Source organism: Falco biarmicus, chromosome 19, assembly GCF_023638135.1.
Source record: "Falco biarmicus isolate bFalBia1 chromosome 19, bFalBia1.pri, whole genome shotgun sequence".
In the NCBI taxonomy this organism is placed as follows: domain Eukaryota; kingdom Metazoa; phylum Chordata; class Aves; order Falconiformes; family Falconidae; genus Falco; species Falco biarmicus.
The window spans coordinates 3350862-3372523 of NC_079306.1; the positions used below are offsets into that span (position 1 = coordinate 3350862).

At 58.6% G+C, this 21662-nt stretch overlaps 2 protein-coding genes across 7 annotated transcripts; both read right to left on the minus strand.

Moving 5' to 3' along the window:
* Window positions 1-568: 568 nt before the first annotated feature.
* Window positions 569-11353, minus strand: SLC25A44 (solute carrier family 25 member 44). 6 transcript variants are annotated; one of them, XR_008819044.1, is made up of 5 exons: window positions 6578-10845; window positions 5528-6263; window positions 3400-3527; window positions 2396-2853; window positions 569-1887 (listed from the first exon to the last, which is right to left on the minus strand). XR_008819044.1 is itself a non-coding variant. In XM_056322254.1 (5 exons), the coding sequence occupies exons 3-5, from the start codon at window positions 6147-6149 to the stop codon at window positions 2662-2664; spliced, it is 942 nt and encodes a 313-aa protein (XP_056178229.1). In that variant the 5' UTR covers window positions 6150-6263; window positions 6578-6688; window positions 11203-11353; the 3' UTR covers window positions 569-2661. The 6 variants fall into 6 exon arrangements, 5 of the variants coding, with proteins under 5 accessions (XP_056178229.1, XP_056178231.1, XP_056178230.1 ...); XM_056322254.1 differs by adding an exon at window positions 11203-11353 and having other exon boundaries at window positions 569-2853; window positions 6578-6688; XM_056322256.1 differs by having other exon boundaries at window positions 569-2853; window positions 6578-6688; window positions 8936-10845.
* Window positions 11354-13458: 2105 nt separating this feature from the next.
* Window positions 13459-20238, minus strand: SEMA4A (semaphorin 4A). Its single transcript, XM_056322294.1, is given in 16 exon segments — window positions 13459-13930; window positions 13932-14074; window positions 14620-14732; window positions 14822-14982; window positions 15074-15189; window positions 15288-15477; window positions 15880-16021; window positions 16111-16280; window positions 16359-16489; window positions 16604-16720; window positions 16823-16931; window positions 17396-17494; window positions 17624-17686; window positions 17819-17980; window positions 19018-19158; window positions 19619-20238. Coding segments are annotated over 13 exon segments (2010 nt in total). The 5' UTR covers window positions 17684-17686; window positions 17819-17980; window positions 19018-19158; window positions 19619-20238; the 3' UTR covers window positions 13459-13471.
* Window positions 20239-21662: the final 1424 nt, after the last annotated feature.

Sequence of the window (21662 nt, forward strand, 5' to 3'; positions counted from 1 at the left end):
TTAAAAATGCGGGTCGGGGGCGCAGGAGGGAGGGGGGGGGGGGGGGGGGGGGGGAGGTGTGTCGCTTCGTCCGTCCCGCCCCCGCAGGCAGCGCGAGCTGGCAGCCCCCGGGGTGGGCTGATACCAGAACAAACCATCCCCCCCCTTCAAACCCCCGTGGCAGAGCCCACCCTGCTCCGCACCCCGGGTTTTCCCCCTCATTTAATGAAATAAAACGAGCAAGGCTGAACAATTCCAAAGGTTAGGAATAATCCCAGTTTGGCAGAGGGAAAAGCCATTTTTCCCCATGTCAAGATAGCGCTTGTGAGAGCTGAGAGGGGCAGCCACGCTCTGCCCAGGGGGATCTGGGCTGGCAACTCCTGGTGCCGCACACGCTTCAGCCTGATTTTCTCTGGCGTGTTCAGCCTTACGTGCTGTCACCGTCATGTTTCCAGGTCATCTAGTGCTACCTCAGAAGGCAAAACACAAAAACCAGGAGAGAAAAAAAAAAGCATCATGAAACGACAGAACCCATCAGACTCCCGCAGCGAGCGCCCTTGCTGAGACAAACATCTTTTGAACTCAGGCATCAAACTTGAAGGTCTCTGAAGTTTTATTAGTTGTCAAGAACTTCGCTGGTTAAGAGAGGAATATTAAGCTTGAGAGTGTCTTCTTACATTTGTGCCACCTGCCAGGTCCTCGACACACACCTGGACTTCCCCCACTGGCAATCAGCAGAGGCTGATGATTATTTTGTTAATATCGGCCTTACTACCGCCTTCCTGTGAGCGCGGGGCTACTCAGGACACCTCCCGCAATCTGGTGATGCCGCTGTTTGGCTAGTACAGAAAGAGCCGGCTGGCATCGTCTTTTAAATGACAAAACCGTGACAGAAGAGCAGCTTGCAGGACACACAGCTCTGTCAGCGGCTCAGGCGGACACCACCTTATTTAACGCCGCAGAAAACAAAGATGGGATTAAAAAGGCCTTGGATGACTCATCTGCAACCTCATTATGCAGTACAGTATCTTATAACCGAGTTCTGCCCTTAAATATAGAAGTCTCTCCAACTCCAGCAGCGTCTGTCTGTACTGGTTCCACCTCTGGCAAGAAACCGCGGCACATCCAGTCTCAGCACAGGCTGAGCTGCCGACGTCGGGAGGAAGGCGAAAGCCACACTCAGCAAGTCCCAGGTGAGAAGACAGCCAAGAGCACCACCAACGCTACAGCCAAGAGTTCCTCGTTACGGCAGCGAGGTGAACAGACACGAGCTGGTATGTGGGGGTGCATCTCGCACCCCCTCAGACACACAACTAACTGGGACGGGCACCACGCGCAGGCTGGCGTTGTGAGAGGTGGCTCTCACACACCGAGACCGGCAGAGTGGGGTCAAACAAGCCCTTCCTTCCTCCTTTCCAAAGAGCAGCCTCTTGCTTCATCACTCGCCTGCAAGTTTGCATCTGGTAAAAGACACAGACCATCGCTTCAGATTTTGATCCAGCAAGAGTGTGCAAAGAATCGTCCTTGCCCTTCCCAAACAGGATAAGCAGGATTGAAACTTACAACGTATTAGCGAACCATTACTCCTTATTCAATATGAACATGCCAATCAGGTTTGAACTGGATCAAAAGCCAGTACAAGTTGTTTTTTTTTTTTTGTTTGTTTCTTTCTTTCTTTTTTCCTTCCCCACCTCACATCCAGGGCTAGCTCAAGTCACATTGAGTTCTCGTTTCGGCTGCCGGCAGCACAGCAATCCGACACTTCCAAACTTGATGTTTCCTTTGTGCTTAAACTAACTAAAAGGTGGGAAGTGGCAGCAGCCACACCGAACATGCAGTATGGACACTCACATCGAACAAGGCCACAGAACAACCACTCAAGTCTCCCAGAAATCAGAATAAGCTTCCCTAAAATTAAAAAAAAAAAATTAAAAAATTAAAAAATAATTAAATAACAGATTAAAAACATCGGTTAGGTGTCACAATTGTCATCAGCTAACGACATATAGCCAGCTCAACTCCTAACTTGCCTATCAGCCCGCTTGCTGTTTGAAAGGATGAGATAGGAAACGTTTTCCAAGAACATACACAAAAAGGTATGTAGGGATCTATTCGAAACGCGGTAAATAAGGTCTTAAGTGGTTCCAGGTTACTCTTGTCTCACATCTTCTAGAAATAAACGCGGGCAAGTGAAGAAATCTACCGGTCTATTCTATTCTTCCAGCTTGCCACAGTACAACTGCAGTCGGCACCCAACCCACGAGAGGGCTCTGCTGCAGTCTGTTAGACTCCCCTCCTCGGAAGGTTTGGCAAAGAATTCAAATAATTTAGAGAATAAACTGGCTTTTTGCTTCAGCCAGTAAGTCTTTAATTTAAAAAAAGGGAATTCAGAACTTGCCAGGATGCGTTCACACACCTGGCTGCTCTTCAATGTGCTGCCACGGGCAAACAGCCTCGCCGAAGGTCACATTTTGACGGTTTTAAGCAGAAAGAGCAGCAGAGCGCTGGCTGCATCACAATCAAATCTAAAGAGGTGAACTGCGGTTGCTCCTGCTTCTGCCTTGTACTGTGAAACCACCCAGAGACAAGGGAGACAGCAGCTGCCTCTCCTCCTGAGCCTTCAACCGTGATGGTTCAAATTCAGAGGATTCAAAAGGAACGTCGCTCTTCCCCCAGTTGCCTCTACCAGTGTCTCGAATCCACCAGCTCTGGGCGGAGGCTCAGCTTCTTCAGAGTTTCATAGCCCACCACGATGACGATGGTGGAAGGAGTGGCCGAGATGATGCGAGCAGAGAGGCCTTTCGTCAGGCCCCAGGGGCCTTCCTCCGCCATGAGCTGTTTGAAGGTGAGGATGATGGAGCTCTTGCCTTCCACCTGCAAAGCCAGAACAAACATTCACAGAGCTGCCAGGCTTCACGCGGAGCTGCTCTGGGGTTCTGCTCCAACTGATGACTCTAGAAACCACAGAGCAGCCAGTTCAGTAACGTGGACCTAGTCTCCAGAACTCCAAGGGCAGTGGGGGGGAAGCAAGAAGTCCCAGAGGCAATGGTAAGCGGGATTCCGAGACCCACCACCTCCGTCCTCCCACCTGCCTCCATCTAGAGGGGGCTGGATCAACACAACAGCTCGAGTCTCACTACAAGCGACACCGCCAGAAGCACTCCTCCTTTTCTGAAGGATGCCACATCTGCTGGGAAACCTCATCTGAGCAGCCCACGTAGGCGAAAAGCCAGCCTTGCTACCTGAGCCGCCTCCAATTAATGCCGAGTGCAAATTAAGCAGCGCGATATCTAGGACGGAACAACCTGCAAAGGGGAGCAGCGCACCTGAAGCCGCAGAGATCAAAGAGCTGGGAGCGAACCCCACCCCTGCGTCACGCTGCTGTGGCCGACGGACACGCCAAGCAGGCTGAGCTCTCACCTGAACCCGAGCCCTGATGACGTCCATGGGGTTGGTGAGCGTGGAAGCCGTCGCAGCTGCAAGCGGCCCCGATATAGCTTGCAGGAGGAGATGGGGACAGTCTTTAGGAGTCAAGCCAGAAAGCTGTTCTGGGAACGGGAGAGAGAGAGAGAAAGTTTCAGACAAGTGGCTGCTTATCAATCCCTTAATTCCACCTCCTAATTTAAGCTGATTTGCGGTGGGCAGAACCTGTGATACCCAACCTGTCACCTCCTCCCACGCCACGTCTAAGTGGTGCTTTTTGCATCAAAGCGTGGGGAGCGAGGCTGTAAACACCCCCACGGCTCAGTGCTCCATCACACAGCCTCCCAGCAGCCCAAACAGCGGCGCTCAGACCTGCGGGGCCAACAGGGCAGAACAAGCTTCTACGTCCCCAAAATAGAACATGGAAACATTCTCACCCTCCCACCCCCCCTTTTAAAAGGCAGGGGGGAAACTTTTAGACAAGGCTATCAGTCATCTGCAGAGATTCACGCAGATCCAGAAAGCTGTCACGACCATCGAGCGCATTGTCCAAGAGAAATCTAGACGGCATCCCGCCGTGGAATCTCTAAGGAGAAAAGCGCGATGTACTGCTGATCGCCAGGATTTCCTCATTCTGCTCCTGCTACCCGGCCAACAGGATGGGAATCTCCCATGCTCTTTATGGGTTAAAGCTGTACGGAAGACCGTCCCAAAGTCCCAGGTTCTTTGGATGACGTGGTGGTTGTGCCTGCCTGGCAAGAGGGAAGGAAGGTGCTCTGCCGGCGGCTCGGCACACGGATCGGAATCGCTGCCAGCAGTGTACTTTGAGCCCTGAGGGAGGTTCAGTGACCGCTGCCGGCCGAGACCAGGGCAGAGGACTAAAAAAGGCAGCCAAACTAGAGGTGTACTGACAGCTGGGGCTTATGTCTAGCATCATCTTGATTATCACCGCGAAAAACTAGAAAAGAGAGCAAACAGCTGAAGAAGGCAAGCTCTGTTCTCTCCGTATTAACTTGCTTGTTCTTAGACGTTCACTTTTTGAACCTTTCTGGCATCAAAGTCTTGCAATTAACACAGTGGATTTTGGTATTAAAAAACGTTGACATGGAGAGGGAAGGCAAGTGCTCCCAAAAAAGTTCAGACTGGACCAACATCACAAGCTGCTGTTGCTATTTAAACCCAGCACTGACGCGTAACCAGCGCTCCCCATTGCTACCAGAAAGCGCCCACTCTGAAAAGCAAACCAGACATCCAAGACACCTGTATTTTCAAGAGCAGGTGATTTCCAAGATATATTTAAGCCTAGCACAGGGAAAGCTATGCCTCTCATTATCACCATTTTTAGACAGATTGCTGTTAGGTAAATAATAGTCTAAAAACCACATGCAAAGCTGCAGGACAGAAATCTAAAGGATTATCAGAGGCAAGGGAGGGGGGAGGAAAAATCTCAGCTGACCAATATCTTTAGCATTTGGGAACACCCTAAGGATTACCAGAGCTGAGCTAGGGAGACAGAACATACTCTTACGTGTAGTTTTATATCGCAAAGCTGGGTGCCAGTTTCAAAGCTAGGGAAACTGAGGCACGCTCTTAAGACAGAAAACCACGGAAGACTTGGCATTTGTCTCTGCCTCCCGTTTGGTTTTGCTAAGAGATTTGGGGCTGTGGAAGTCTTTTTGCTACCTACAAGATTCCTGCGCCCACGTGAACTGAAAGACGAATTATACTCACACGGTGGTTGCAAAACTCTGCCCAGTGCCAGACAACAGCCTCCCTCACTTCCGTGCAAAAAGTAAGCAATAACTGGGATTAGCAGAAGAGAAAGTTTAAAGGAGATGCTTCAAGTCCCTCTTGCCTAAAGCCACCTCGTTTTAAGTCCTCTAGCACTTGAACCCCCATTCTTTAACTCTGCATTTAAACCGGTGCCGCTCTGTTAAACCTCCCCCCGGAGCCTGCAGAATTCGTTTACATTGAATACGGCTATTTGTTTCAAGGCAGGTTCTGCTCCCACCCCAAAAATCAAAGAGAGAAAGCAAATCCCGCTGGATCCACAGTTTCAGAGTCAGTTTTGGGGGGCTTCTAGGTCTCCTGGGATGAGATGCATTCAAAGGGTCCTTTCACTTACCGGCATAGAAGTGGTAGAAGGGCCACCAGACCGCGCTGTTGGGAATATAGGTGAGCAGCGAGGCCACATAGCCCCTGTAGAAGCCTCTAAAGCCATCGGCCTTGAAAATCTGTACAATTATGTCCTTGGTTTGGCCAAAGACCAACATCCGCTTGCCATCTTGGTTCTGCACCTTAAACCTGCCCATGCTTTCCCCCTTCCTCTGCATCATCAGATGCTGGGAGATCACATCGATGGGCACCGTGATGCTCTGGGCCACCAGGGAGGCTGAGCCACCGGCCACCAGAGACTTCACGGCGTTGTTGTTGTTGTACCGTGACACATACTTCCGAGTGAGCTCGTATGTCGTCACATAGCACTGTCCAGAGATCAGGGTGAAAGTGTTGACCAAAAAGCCACGGTAGAGCCCAGCTGTCCCTTCTGTCCGCAGGATTTTCACAAAAGCATCAAAAGTCCCGTTGTACAGGCTCTTGCCCTTCTGAACCTGCAGCCGCGTCCGGATGAGCGTGAAAGGGTAAACGCTCACCCGGATCATCATAGTCATGCAAATCCCAAACACGTAGAATTTCCTTTTGTCCAGGTGCTCCCACTCAATGATGGGGATGTTGCGTTTGTCCTCCATGACTCCTCAGAGCGGGGCAGGAGAGGTGGTATGTCCCGGATCTACCTCAAAAATACAGAGCAGATCCAGGCTCAGACCTCCGATCTCGACCGACTAGATTGGAAGGGCCGGCATCTGAAACGAGAGACACGTTCAGTAGATGATTAAGCACGTCAATTAGCCTACGTCACCTGACTCTGCCGATTTTCCTCAAGCACAGAGACAACCCTGGCACAGACCATCCTGCGGGCAGAGCGGTGGGGCTGTAACCTCAGGAAGCAGGGCCGTGCTGCGTGCTTGATGGCAGCACCTTCCGATGTCACCACAGTTTATTCGTTAAACTCTTTAACAGCAGCCCGCACACACGGCAGGTCTCGCTACGCTCCAGACTCTGCGAAGCAGCTTTGAGATCCACAAGGGAAGAGCACGGCTCCGACAGCTCGCACTACCTTGCCACGAACGCGCAGGAAGATGGATTGTCAGCCAAAGCAGCTTCTCCCCAGTCATTCCGGGTTTGGGATGCTCCTGGATGTCAGGACGTCACTTTTCAGTTCCAGGCTCTGTACAAAGAAGGAAATGACAAGGCTCCGTTTGCGTTCCCTGCACAAATTAGACCTGTTTTTCTGGGCGTTTCTATTTTGACCTTCCTAAAGCTGGAGGGTGATGCCAGCCAGGGAAGGGGGAGGAGAAGGCTGCAAAAAGAGGAGCAACAATGGGAGAACTAGGCAAATGCAAACAGCCGTGCAGAGTCTCCACATTTGATGACCACGACCCTGAAAAGAAAAGGTTAAAAAAATCACAGCCCAGCGATTTCTCAGTTAGGCAGTGCCTAACCATGCTTTTCAGCTCAGGCGAGCAAAGTTCATCCTCACTTCCAGCACTGCATCACCACTTCTGGTACGGTAACACTCACAAACCTGCCGCGCTTCCAGTTTTGGCAGCATTCGGAGCAGCAGGAACGGAGGGATGAGGAGGGGAGGGCCTGGTTCAGCCTCCTCTGGCATTCCGAGCCTGGCTCCTGCCCCTGATGCCCTACCGCTGCGCCTCAGTCACCAACAGCGGCTTCCCCAGGACGAGACACTCTGCAGTTCCACCCGCCTCCCTCCTGGTTGTAATTTGCTCTAACGTGGTGCATCATTAACCAAGCCCGGAATAAGCTACACCTCCTTGCAGGGCCAGGGGTATGCAAGCAAAGAGAGAAGAGCATCTCAAAGAACCAACTCCGTGTGAAACTGATCATTTCACGGAGCACAAGGACTTTCTTCCCCTATCAAAAAAAATCTACGGGTCTTCTGGAATAACAGATGGCTAAATTTTTAGAAAAAGCTTGACTGCAGCTGCATCACAGCTTATATCCCAGGCTCCGGCCAACGGGTATTTGAAGTCTGTGCGCAGGCACAAGCCGAAGCGTCGGGGAGCAGAGCAATACCAAGTAGCTCCACTTGCAAAGGCAGGAAAGGGAACAAGCGTGCCGAAACCAGAGCTGTGAAAACAGATTCACTTTCAATTCGCTGAAATTTAACAGCAGATGCAGTCAACACCAGTTTGGGGGCCATTTTACGTTACCAGCGTAATGCAAAAAGGCCACGGTGCAAATGTCTCCAAATTGCAGGTTTCATGCAGAGAGCTCGAACAGTCAAGAGCCATTTGGTTAGAAATAACAGCAACAAAACAAAATTACCTAGAGAAGAAATTTATGATTATGAAATTATGGCAGGGGGGTACTATTAAGAGACCGTTTCATCGCCTATCTGCCACCAAAATATTTGCTTAACATCAGCAAACAGCGTTACAGGCTGCCCCCACTGCTGATGGACGGTGACATTAAAAAGACCTACGGGCACCCGGGTGCAAGAGGGAGGGTGGGGGAAACCCTATTTTACCTAGGACAAAGAAAAACGGCACTCCATCATTCCAGCCAATTGACTCGACAGACAGCGCATAACAAACGCCATGGCTTGTCTAAACAAAAGTTGTATTGCTTTAATTATAATTACAGTATTACTGGTTCACTAATACAGGCATAATTAGACAGCAGAAAGCTTCCTACACAGGAATTATCTGCACACAGCACCTACGAAAACGTAATTTTATTCTTGTTAGGAGTCCCACTAGCTTAATATTTTATAAAAAAAAAATAATAAATGAGATGAAGTCTAGCCAATGCAATTTCCTGGTGAAGCCTGAGGGTTTACTCCATACCCCCAAATTCCTCTGCCTTCCAAAAACTGGACCATATGTAACAGAGCTCCCCACGTGAAGGGTTGAAGGTGCACCTAAGAAAAATCCTCACTGCTGCAATACTGAGAATAAATAACAACAAAAAAAGTAGCCTTGAGTTTTATTTAGTTTTACGTGCTATAGTGCTTCGGTTTTACAATTTTAGCCATAACCTCCTTGAGGAAATAACTGTACTTTCTTTGAATTCTTACTACTAACTCCTTTCATTCAGGATCTAAATTAGAAAGACAATGCCACTTTAATCCCAGGGCCCGCAAGCAATCCATGCCCTTCCAAGCCCTACACTCCTCCTGCAGGGGGGGTGGGTGGGGGTGTGGGGGGCGTGTGAAGAGGGAAAGCATCCCAGCATCACCAGGGATGCTCCCAGTTGACCACCACCATCACAATTCTTGCTCTGCCAAGACAAGAGTTTTGCTCAGAGCATTTATTTTTCCAGAAATTAAATCTAGGGCCTTGCTCAGAGCAGCGATCCAGTCACATCCAGTTTCAGTAACTCGTTGATGATCTTTCAACTAACTTAGGGAAGACATAAAAATAATTGCTAAATCTCAAAAGAACCGACCTACCCTCTAAAACGAAATACAAGTACACCAGCTTCTCTTCCAGGTCATGGAACCATTCTGTGCACTTGGAAGTTTTCACACCAAAACGACACTTCATTAGACCTATACAGACGGTGACTTCTCACCGTGAACAGAAACACATTTCTTGAATTTCTGCCTAGAAATTAAAGCAGAGGATTACCCAGCAGACTGCACCCGATGCTGCTCTCTCGCCAGTCTGTAGTATAACCTACAGGTTACAGCTTCAGTCTTCTAAACACGGACCACAACTCAGTATGAACAGCCCAGCAATTTATCTCCTTTTTCGTGCAGCCCCCTCAAGCCGTCCCCCAAACCGGTTGTGCTGCAGCTGTACCTAAATATGATTCTTTGGCAAATAAAAGACAGGGTCTTTGTGTACCCCTGGCCGAGGACGTCTCCTGCTCGGCATACTAATGCCATAGCAGGACAGCCTGGGAACCATCCAGAAGCCAGCGGCAACGCCGCCTTTCCAAGCCCCAGCCGCTCTATGCGGTTGCCTGTGGAGATCCTCTCAAGTGGGAAAGCACGAGATCAAAGAAATCCACTACAAGCCTCAGATGTGAAGCCTTTTATCCGTGCCACGCTATGCCGAACCTGGTCTGAGCAGGCAGCTCCGTTCTCCCAGTCTTTACTGTTACACTCCTTAAATACCAACGACACCAAGCTGGGGGGGGTGGGGGTGGGGTGTCGAGGCACTGGAGGGAAGGGATGCCATCCAGAGGGGACTGGACAGGCTCGAGGGGTGGCCTCGTGCAGTTCAACAAGGTCAAGTGCAAGGTCCTGCACGTGGGGCAGGGCAATCCCAACCACAAATACAGGCTGGGCGGGGAAGGGATTGAGAACAGCCCTGTAGAGAAGGACCTGGGGGGTGATAAAAAGCTGGATATGAGCCAGCAATGTGTGCTGGCAGCCCAGAAAGCCAACAGTCTCCTGGGCTGCACCCCCAGCAGCGTGGCCAGCAGGGTGAGGAGGGGGGAATTCTCCCCTTCTACTCCATTCTGGGGAGCCCCCCCCCCCCCCCCCCCCCCCCCCCCCCGCAGCGCTGCATTCAGCTCTGGGGCCTCCAGGACATGGAGCTGTTGGAGCGAGTCCAGAGGAGGCCACAAAGATGATCAGAGGCTGCAGCACCTCTCCTCTGAGGACAGGCTGAGGGAGCTGGGGTTGTTCAGCCTGAAGAAAAGGCTCCAAGGAGACCTTAGAGCAGCACTGAAGAGTACTTAAAGGGGCTCACAAGAAAGCTGGAGAGGGACTTTTTAGTAGGGCCTGTAGCGATAGGACAAGGGGGAACGGCTTTAAGCTGAAAGAGGGGAGATTGAGATTAGATATTGGGAAGAAATTCTTTCCTGTGAGGGCAGCGAGGCGCTGGCACAGGCGGCCCAGAGCAGCTGTGGGTGCCCCAGCCCTGGAAGCACTTAAGGCCAGGCTGGACGGGGCTCAGAGCGACCTGGGCTGGTGGGACGTGGCCCTGCCCGGGGCATGGGGGTGGGACTGGATGACCTTTGAGATGCCTTCTAAGCCAACCCATCCTACGATCACACCCTGGGATGGAAGCACATATAAACCCAGCCTCCCTGAAGCTGTGCAGCTCCTCTGTGAGCAGCTGCTTCTCTGTAAGCGATGAGGCACAGCCGCCCTAAGGCCAGCACCCCGGTACGCTGGGAGGCGCGGGCAGGAGCCGGGCAGCCGCCTCAGCGAGCCACCCGCCTACCGTGTAGGTGAAGCCATCTCAGCGCTTACGTCGGGGCCGACCACAAAATCCCTCCTGATGTGCTGTAAAGGCGGCGAACAGGCGCGGCGTTCGGCACGGGACCTGCTCAAGGTCACCGGGCGCTGAGCAGCTGTGCGGAGGACGAGCAGCCTTTTCCCAGCACCCTGCTTCCACGCCGCAGGCATGTCCCCCTCTCGCCCCCCCTGCACGTAGCTTTGCCCCCTGCAGCCCCGGAGGCGCAGGGACCCCCACCCCCTCCCCCAGCTGCCCCTGGGCTCAATGGCGCAGCCCCCGCCGCCTCAGCCAGGCAGGTCTGGCCCCAGCCCCCCCCCCCCCAACATCCAACCCGCCCCCCCTCACCCCGCTTTCTCTGCACGTCCCCAACCAGCCCCCCGGCTGCTCGCCATCGCCCCCCCCATTTCAGCCGCCCCCCAGCCGGGCCACCCCCGCCCAGGCCAGGCCTCCTCCTCCCGGCCCAGCGCCCAGCCGCTCCCCCGCCGCCCGGCCCGCGGCACAGGCCCGGCCTCCGCCGCCCCCTCACCTCAGGCCGGCGCAGGGGAGGCCCCCGTCCCGTCCCGCCCCGCCGCCGGCCGGTCCCACCGCCCCATGGCCGCTACCCCCCCCCCCCCCTCAGCGGCCGCCGGCCGGAAGTGAACGGCGGTAGGGCGTCGGGGCCTCGCGCGCCGCCCGAGCAATCAGCGCCCGAGCACGGGCGCCATCTTGGGAAAGGGCAGAGGCCGCTCCGGAAGTGATCGCTCGCACTTCCGGCCGCAGTAAAGATGCCGGCCGCTGCGCCCCGGCAAGGCGGGCGGGAAGGGCAGCGCGCATGCGCAGAGCGGCGCCCTCGCCTTAAAGGGACAGCGTTTCGTTACCGCCCTTAAAGGGCCAGCGGCTCTTACCGCCTGGCTGCGGCTGCGGCTTTCCGGGAGGGGTGCAGGCGTGGGCCGCTGGGAGGGCAGAGGGCACAGCCGCGGGGGGAGCGGCAGCGACGCACCGCGGGGATGGGAGCGACGGGCGGGTGTAAGGGGGCCCTTCCCCCTCCCGGGGGGTGGGGGTGCACCCCCCCGGCTCCTTGCTCCTCGTTTTGCACACGCGCACCTTGCACATGCATGCACATTCAACACGCACACTACCCGTGCATCCCTGTGCTGCACCCTTGCACACCCCCGTGTTGCACAGGAGTGCACGCATTCTCTGCACGCGCACATGTGCGTGTTGCACCCCTGCACACCTTGCATGCCCCCACCTTGCACACGCATGCCCGCTCTGCATGCACACTGCACAGGCATGTATATGTTGCACACCACCACACCGCACATGCACGCATGTTCTGCACGCGCACTGCACGTGCACGCACACCTTGCACACCCACACCTTGCACATGCATGCCCGCTCTGCATGCACACTGCACGGGCATGCATATATCGCACCCTTGCACACCACCGTGTTGCATGTGAATGCACATGCCACACACTGCGCGTGCGTACACGTGTTGCACCTGTGTGCACCTTGCACACTCACAGATTGCATGGGCAGGCCCATTCTGCATGCACACTTTGCACACCCACGCATTGTGCATGCACACACATTCAGCACAGACACTGCACGTGCATGCACACCTTGTAGACCCCCACATTGCACACGCAGGCCCTTTCTGCACACACACTGCATGTGCATGCGTATGTTTGCACCCTTGCACACCACCATGTTGCACGTGAATGCACATTCTACACACACACTGTGCATACACACGTGTTGCACCTGTGCACACCTTGCACACCCCCACCTTGCACATGCATGCACTTTCAACATGCACAGTACCCATGCATGCCTGTGCTGCACCCTTGCACACCCCTGTGTTGCACAGGAGCACACATTCCCTTCACATACACACACGCTGTGTGTGCACCCACACCTTTCACACCCCCACATTGCACGCGCAGGCCCATTCTGCACACACACAGCATGGGCATGCCTATGTTTGCACCCTTGCACACCACCGTGTTGCACGTGAATGCACATTCCACACACACACTGCACGGGCATGCACACATTGCACCTGTCCACACCCCCACCTTGCACACGCACTACACATGCATGCCTATGTTGCACCCTTGCACACCCCCGGTGTTGCACAGGAGTGCGCATTCCCCACACATACACACACCCTGGGTGTGCATGCACCACTGCACCTGTGCACGCCTTGCACGCCCCCACCTTGCACACGCACGCCCACTATGCATGCATGCACACCTTGCACGCCCACGTGTGTCACCGCTCTCCTGGCACTGCTCCTGGGGCCCAGCAGCGCAACACAGCAGCTTTTCCTTTTTAATAATAATTAAAAAAAATAGAATCAAATGTACAAAGAGCAGGAACATGTACAGCTGGTTCGTCTTAAAAAAAAAAAAAAAAAAAAAAAGGTCATCAAAAAAGCAGCTGGGGCCAATGGGGGGGGAGCTGGGGGGGAGGGGGGTCCATGGCTCTCTGGGGGTGGGTGCCCCCCCCCATGGAGCCTGTCCCATCCATCCCATTTGGGATTTTTTATGGAATCCAGTTTTTTTTCCTGGGGTGACACTGGTGTCAGCACCCACCGAGCCCCCACTGTTGTCGTCCCCCCCGTCCTCATTCCTCCTCTGCACCCCCCCCCTCATCCTACCCCTTTGCTGCCCCCCCGCTGCACCCAGCCCCCCCCCCAATGGTACCTTATGTTAAAAACATGTATTAAATAAAAAAAATAATAAATTTTCACATTCATAACATCCATATCCCCCCCCCGCCATGGTCCCCCCCCCGCCCCATCATCGCCATCACACCGTGTCCCGCCCCGCCACGCGGACCCTGTTGTTATCAGCATCCACGTCCCCGTCGAGCTGGAGGCAGCAAGCACGGGAGCCTTCGTCGTCCTCCTCCTCCTCGGTGGGGGCTCCGGGCGTGGGGGGCTCCGGGGTGCCCCCATTGAGGGGCACCTTCTCGCGGCGCTGGCCGGGGGGGCTGCGGGGCGCGCTGCACCCCCTCACCTTGCTCCTGGCTTTCAGCTGGTCATGGTAGCCCAGGAGAGCCAGGCCGGCGGCGGCCGCCAGCGTCACGGCCAGCAGCACGGTGACGGTGACAAACTGGGGCCAGTAAGAGTACTGGGGGCTGGGGGCTGAGCCCCCCCAGGGCAAACCCTCCTCGGGGGTGCTGGGGTCCCGCAGGTGGTACTGAGCCACGGGCCACGTGTAGCCGTTCTCGGTGGCCTGGCATGTGTAGGTGCCGGCGGTGCCCCCGTTGCACGATGACCACCAGCGTGTGGTCTGGCAGCAGCGCCGTGGCCCCCCGGCCCCCCCCCGGCTGCTGCCAGCGGTAGGTGGCCAGGGCGGAACGGTGGGGGCACGGCAGACGGACCACGGCGTTCAGCGGGGGGGTCAGCCCTGCGGCGTGAGGAGGGGGACAGCAGGGTGATGCACCCCATCCTCTGTCCCTCCACGTCCCCAGCCTGGCCCACCATGTCCCAGTACTCAACTCTTCAGGGGGGGGCTAGTCCTGTGCCACCCCAGATGTGGGGAAACTGAGGCAGGGGGAGCAGCATCACTTGGGTGCTAAGGGACCTTTCCCCTTTCCCATCCCCAGCCCATCCCACCACATCCCCACACCCAATTCTTTGCGGGAGGATCCTCCTGTGCCCCCCAGGTGTGGGGAAACTGAGGCATGGGGAGCAGCTGGGGGGGATAGGGGGATGCGCCACCAGGCTGCCCCACACCAGCAGCACTTGGGTGCCGAGGGACCCTTCCCCTTCCCATCCTGTCCTGCCACGTCCCCACACTCAACATTTTTTGGGGGGGAACCTCCTGTGCCCCCCAGATGTGGGGAAACTGAGGCACAGGGAGCAGCTGCCCCACGCCAGCATCACTTGGGTGCCAAGGGACCCTTCCCCCTTCCCATCCCCAGCCCATCCCACCACATCCCCATACTCAACTCTTTGCGGGGGGATCCTCCTGTGCCCCCCAGGCTCGGGGCATGGCCACGCTCCTCCCGCGGTGGCACACGGTGGCCGGGCTCCCTGCCTCGATGTCCTGCAGCCACGCGCTCCTGCGGCCAGGAGAGCGGCATCAGCATCCCGGTAGCGTCCGCATCCCCCCCGCCCACCCTCCTCCCGCTGCTCCCCCTGCCCTGCTCACGTGTCCTGGGCTGCGCGGGTGGGCTGGCAGGACCCCTCGAGGCTGTGCCAGGCGCAGTACGGGTCCCGCGCCAGCACGCATTCGGCGCAGCTCCGGTGCAGGCTGCAGTTGGCCAATGGGACTTGGAGGACGCCACCAGAGTAACCCACGTAGAGCATCCCCTGGGGAGGGAGAGGAGCAGGGCTGAACCCCCCCATGTTCCACACCAGGTTTGGGGTGGGCTTTTGGGTCACCCTGCTCCCCGTCCCCTACCTTCCCCGGTGCCAGCAGGAGGTTCTTCACCGGCTCCGGCGTCCCGAAGAGCTGGATGCTCTCCACGATGTGGGGACCCCTGGGCAGCTCCACCGCTTTGTGCAGGAAACCCTCCGCTGCGGGGGCACAGGGGGCGTCACCGGTGTTTGGGGGGGGGGGGGCTAAAAGAAGGGTGACCAGGCACCCTGTGCGTGTGCCCCCCACGTAAACCCACCAGTGGCCAGGAACATGACGCGGTAGGTGGTCCCTGAGACGCCACGGATCTCGTCTACCGCGATGCGCGTGTAGGTGACGTCCGTCTTCACCAGCAGCGGCCGCCCCTGGGTGGGTGACACCTTCCCGTCCATGAGGAAATGGTCCTTCATGAAGGTGAGGGCTTTGTCGGAGGAGGGGCCCATGTAGCACTGCAGGGAGAGAGGAGTCAGTGCTGGCGTGGGGAAACTGAGGCACGGGGAGCAGTGGGGGGCAATGCACCACCAGGCTGCCCCACACCAGCATCACTTGGGTACCAAGGGACCCTTCCCCTTTCCCATCCCCAGCCCATTCTGCCACGTCCCCACACTCTTTGCGGGGGGATCCTCCTGTGCCCCCCGGCGTGGGGAAACTGAGGCAGGGGGAGCAGTGGGGGGCGAGATGTGCCACCAGGCTGCCCCACGCCAGCATCACTTGGGTGCCGAGGGACCCTCCCCCTCTCCCATCCCACTTGCACCACCCTAGGGCAAACTGGGACAGCCAAAGAGCTCCCCACGGGGACCAGCATCGTCCCCCCAGGAGGGTCTTGTCCCCCGGGGGTGGGCAGCACTCACGCTGCCGGGGCGGGGGCTCATGTCGGGGCCACTGTAGACGCTCCAGCGGGAGCTCTCCTTGTTCAGCTCCTTGTACTTGCCCTCGAAGACCTCCTCCAGGGCCTCCTGGCTGTAGGCACAGACGGCGGCGCTGCCCGCCTGCCTGCAGGGATGGCGAGGTGAGCGTGGGGAGGACGGAGGGGGGGGTCCCCAGGGCACCCAGAGCCCCTTCCCTGGGGCGCCGGGACTCACCACTGCGAGGTGAAGACGGCGTAGAAGTCGGCCCCGCCATGGCGGCGGGGCAGGGCGAAGGCGTGATGGATGACGTTGAAGGGGAAGCGGCCGGGTTGCGAACACACCAGCTGGGCTTTCAGGAACGTGGTCCACTTCTTCTGCAGCACCTTGTCCCCCCCGACGTCGCTCTGCGGGACCCAGGGGGCTGCTCAGCCCTAGGGTGGGGGACCCCCATCCTCCTCCTCCATCACCATCCCTGCACCCACCTTGCAGACACGGGCCACCCGCGGCACCAGGAGCCGCTCGAAGAAATCGAACTCATCCGCCGTCTCCTCGAAGAAGAAGTAGACCTTGTCATCTCCAGGGATGCTGAAGGAGGCCACGAAGGCGGCGTCGGCTGGGGGGGGCACAGCCAAGGGCAGGCGTGAGGGGGAGGGGGGGGGCTGCTACAGACCCCCCATCCCTAGGCAGAGGGAAGGGGAGGGCAGCCGGGGGTCCCGACCCCCCTCACCCGAAAGCCAGCGGAGGAAGGCGTCCGTCTTGAGCAGGGTCCGGCTGCCCAGCGAGCGGGAGATGATGGGCTCGTTGCCCTGGAAGTTGTTCATGGTGCCAGCGTAGAGCTCACCGTCTGCTCCGGGATGGGGAGGGGGTGAGCGGCGTCAGGGACCCCCCCACCCCACCCCCCACCTCGCCTCCACGCCAGGGCTGGGTGCCCACCCCCCGTACTCACCCACCAGCAGCGCCGTGTGGGTGTGCTGGGGGTCGAAGGGGCACTGGCCCTTCCCATCCAGGAAAGGTTGTCCCCTGCCGCTGGACACCAGCGTGAAGTTCTCCAGGCGCTGTGGGAAAGGGGGGGAAAACCAGCCCAGGGGGTTAAAACACACCCCAAAACCTGCAAGAAACTGCTGGGAGCCCCTGCGGGGAAGCGTCGGCACTCGCCGTCTGCTCGACAAGTGGGGAAACTGAGGCAGGGATGGGCTGCCTGGCATTGCCCAGAAGCAACCAGGACCCCAAATTATCTTTTTTTACCACCTGCATCTGAGCTGGCAGGTACAAAGCCGCTGGCAGCCACAGTAAGAAACACTGGGGGCTCTTGACGTGCATGAAACCTTGGTGGGGGGCACCCAGCACCCCCATCCATCCCGTGCTGCGGTTCCCCCACCCCACTGGGGGGCTTGGGCTGGTGTTTTGTGGCTCCTGATAGCAATGCTACGATATGTCTGGCGAGCCCTCCCTGTCCCCATCCCCGTCCTCGTCCCCGTCCCAGTCCCCATCCCCGTCCCCGGTGGGGCTTGGCACTTACGATGTACGTGCACGCGGGGCTGAAGGCGTAGGTCCCACAGACGTAGAGGTGGGTTTGGTTCACAGCTACAAGGACCCTGATGAAGTTGAAGCATTCGGTCTGTGAGGGGGAAAGAGCAGAGCCGGGGGGGGCTGAGCATCCCTGTGGCTGTGCGATGTCCCGCCCCCCCCCCCCCCCCCCCAGCCTCCCTGTGGACCCCTCCCCAAACCTCCCACGGTGCTTTCTCACCTCCTGGCTCTTCTTCTTAAAAGCACACTCGGAGGTTTTCTCGGCCGTGGGTCCCCACATTATCTGTGGAGGGAAGGGAGAGGGTCCACAGCTGCTGAGCCGGGCCACCCCTCGCCCCCAGCCTGAGTGGGGAAACTGAGGCACAGCACGGGACAGCCCCCCCCCCCCCCCCCAAGCTCCCCAGGAGGGGCTCACCGAGGCTTTGGCACGGATGCTGCCCGGGTTGCTGATGTTGAGGGCCAGCACCCGGTCCCGCGCCCCCACGTACAGCTCCTCCTCGCTCTCGTGCAGGAGGAAGATGTCGTAGTGGGAGGACGTTGTCCTGGCTGAAATGGGTCAGGGACCGTCGGGGGTCTCCTGGCAGGAGCAAAGGGAGTTCACGGGGGGCCAAGACACGCGCACACGGGTCCCAGTACCACCAGCAGCCCCAGGCAGACACCATCTGACTCGTGTCACCTCTGACATAGGAAACGGGGTGCACCGCTCCCCTCACAGCCCCCCATCACTGCCCCCACTTCCCCACTCAGCTCTGACACACACCCCCTGGCCCCCTGGGGTCCCACCGCAGGAGCTGGACGCCCCCCCAGTTGCAAAGCCCCCCCAGCCGCGCCGCTTTGCTCTCCTGCAAGAAATGGGGGATGTTTTTTGGGCCGCAAGCTCTGCCTGGGATGCTTTGGGGCCACAGCCATGGGGCAATGTGGGGGGTGCACCACCCCATGGTGCCAATCTTGGGGGGCTACAAGCCCCTCCGGTGCCCTCAAGCACAGCGGGGGGCCACAGGTTTCTTCTTTGCCCCTGCCAGCCATCGAAACAGGGAACCCCCCCCCTCCACCATCCGCATTTGCAGTTCTCGGAATGGCTGCATGGGGAAGGGGAAGTGGGAAGTGGCAGCGCAGGCGGGCGCCTCGGAGGGCATGGCCCTGCCATGGGGGTGCAGACCCCCCCTGCCCACCCAAACCTCACCAGCACCCCGCACCACCAACCCCCTTCCCTTGCCACCCGGACGCAGCACCCTATTGCTCTTTCCTCCACCCCAGGTGGCCCTGAAGCAGCTCCTGGGTGCCAGGTGGGTGCCACAACCGCACCCTGGGGGGGCACCCACCTCCCACTCCCCGAGGTGTTTGGGTGCCAACCGGCCACCTTACACCTACCCCCGCAAAAATGGTCCCGTAGCCCCCTGCATCGCCCCGCTGCCACCAGCACCCACCCCAGCACCACCTTCCCCCTGCCCCACATGGGGTAAGGAGATGGGGATGCTGCGGTGGAGAGCACCAGGTCCCCGATGCTGGATGCTCAGCCCTGGGGATGGCTGCTCCCCCAAGCTGATGGGGGGGATGGGGGTGTCCCCCCAGCTTGTCCCCATCCTGCCCCCAGCCCTTTTGCCCCATACTCACCGCCGAGGAAAGCGACGCGGGGCAGGGGCTCGGCGCAGAGCATGGCAGCCGGCACCACCACACCACAGAGCAGGCGGAGGGCAGCTGTGGGCATGGCGGGGGGCGGCAGGGATGCACCCCTGGAGGGTCCCAGCACGATCCCTGCGGGAAGGGTGAGGGTTAGGGTAAGCGCTGCGTGTCACCGAGCGGAAATGAGAGGGGGGAAGCCAGCACCCAGCACGAGGGGTGGGGGGTGGGGGGCGTGGGGCTCCGCTGCCTGAAGCCGTGCGTGGCCCCCAAATGTGGGTACGAGCTTCCCACTGCCACCCCAGGGCAGACGGAGATGTCCCCACGCCTTGCTGGGCTCCCCAGAGCGGGACCCCCACCCCCGGCACAGGGCTGCCCAGATGCTCCTGCCCTGCCCCCGCAGAGCCCCACAGTGCCCGTCCCCAGCAGCGATTGCTCCATGATTCCTCTATTCCGCAAAACTGGGGGGGATGGGACACCCCCGGCCTCTTGCAGCTCTTTCCAGAAGCAGTGGGGAAGGGGCAACGTCTGCAGAGCCACGTGGTCCCCCAGACCCCTTGCAGGCGGCCACCGTGTCCCCAGCAAGTGACATTACCTCTCCGGCGGGCGAGGACAGAGCTGGCTCACCTCCACCCCTGGAGCATCGTCACCCAGCGGGTGCCTGGCCCCGGGGGGCTGCAACCAGAAGACCCCCACAGGCCCATGCCCAGCACTTGGCCAAATCCTGCCGCACTGCCAGGCTCCCAGCCCAGCTCGTGGCAGGGTTTGCTGCGGCCCAGCCCAGCCCAGCGTGGCCCCGCCGGGGACTGCTGGAACCAGAAAGTCCTGCTGGAAGAGGACGAGCCTCGGCAGGTTGGGGCAGCGGGGGCCTGCTCCCCCCTCGCCTGCCTCGCACCCCAGCCGGGAAGGCAGCGAAGCCTGCTGGAGGGAGCTGGGATGGGAGCCCGGGTGCTCTGCTCCTCCAGCTGGGGTGCCCAGGGGGGGACAGGGTAGGAAATGGGGTGCCCAGATGGCTGGGTTCCCTTCTGGGCTTTGGGGGAATCTTTGGGGTGAGAGCAAAGCAATGGTGGGACTGTGAGGATCAACAGCGGGTTGGAGCATCCCCCCAACAAACAGCCCCATGGGGCTGAGCACTGCCCCCAAAACCAGCCCCCTGGGGCCGAGCATCACCCCACAAGCAGCCCCTGGGGCCAAGCATCGCCCCCCACAAGCAGATCCATGGGGATGAGCATCGCCCCCACAAACAGCCCCTGGGGCCAAATATCAACCCCCCTTAAACAGCCCCTGAGGCTGAGCATCGCCCCCCACAAACAGCTTCCTGAGGCTGAGCGTGGTACCCACAAACAACACCCTGGGTCTGAGCACTGCCCCCCAAAACCAGCCCCATGGGGCTGTGCATCACCCCGCAAACAGCCCCTGGCGCCAAGCATTGCTCCCCACAAGCAGATCCATGGGGCCGAGCATCACCCCACAAACAGCCCCTAGGGCCAAGCATCACCCCCCCTTAAACAGCCCCTGAGGCTGAGCATCGCCCCCCACAAATGGCCCCTGAGGGTGAGCATCACCCCCACAAACAGCTCCATGGGGCTGAGCATGGCCCCCACAAACAACCCCATGGGGCTGAGCACTGCCCCCAAAACCAGACTCCTGGGGCTGAGCATCGCCCCAACAAACAGCCCCTGGGGCTGAGCATCGTCCCCCACAAACAGTCCCATGGGGCTGAGCATCACCCCAACAAACAGCCCCTGGGGCTGAGCATTGCCCCCCACAAAGAGCTCCTAAGGCCAAACATCACCCCCACAAACAGCCCCTGAGGGTGAGCATCGCCCCCCACAAACAGCTCCATGGGGCCAACCATTGCCCCCATAAACAATCCCATGGGGCTGAGCACTACCCCCCAAAACCAGCCTCCTGGAGCCAAGCATCACCCCAACAAACAGCCCCTGGGGCCAAGCATCGCCCCCCACAAAAACCCCATGGGGCGGAGCACTGCCCCCCAAAACCAGCCCCCTGGGGCCGAGCATCACCCCCCCACCCCCAGCCCATAGCGGTCGTGGCAGCCAGGAGCCCTGCATGCTCCATCGTCTTGCTTTGGGACGCCTGTGGGCGAGAAACCCACCGAAGCCAAAGCCCTGGTGTCCCCCCAACCCCACAGCCTCACCTGAGGTACCCCAATATCCTGCTCCAGACAAGGCTGAGGACCATCCTGCCCTGCCGGGGCCTCCTTACCTGCCTTCCCCTGGTGCCACCAGCCATCCGCCTGCTGGGACCCCCAGCCCTGGCAGGGCAGTGCCCCCCCCTGCCACCTTGCTTGGCTGGGACAGAAAGCTCCTTGTCAAACCCAGAAAGTAGGTTACTCTGCCCCGGATTTCCCACTTGGCCAAGGGTTGGCTGGAAAATGGGGCCTTGGACCAGCCGCATTGTTCTGCCCTGGGCTGGAGCCACCGGGGCCAGCAGAGGGGGAGGAGGGATGGGAAAAGGACTGGAAGCTCCTCGGTGAGGCTGAAGGTTCAGGGGGGACCGTGGTGGGGCTGGGGGGAGCCCCCTGAGAGTGTCCCCCCAGGATGAGACAGTTCTGACACAGGGATGACCTCAGGGATGCTCCAGAGGCGTTGGAAGTGTTGTCCCAGCCCTGTCCC

Coding starts and splice junctions, on each gene's coding strand:
- SLC25A44 (XM_056322254.1), bottom strand. CDS start 6,149: ATGGAGGACAAACGCAACATCCCCATCATTGAGTGGGAGCACCTGGAC. Junction 3,528..5,527: donor CTTCTACCACTTCTATGCCG/GTAAGTGAAAGG, acceptor TCCCGTTCCCAG/AACAGCTTTCTGGCTTGACT. Junction 2,854..3,399: donor TCATCAGGGCTCGGGTTCAG/GTGAGAGCTCAG, acceptor CTGGCTTTGCAG/GTGGAAGGCAAGAGCTCCAT.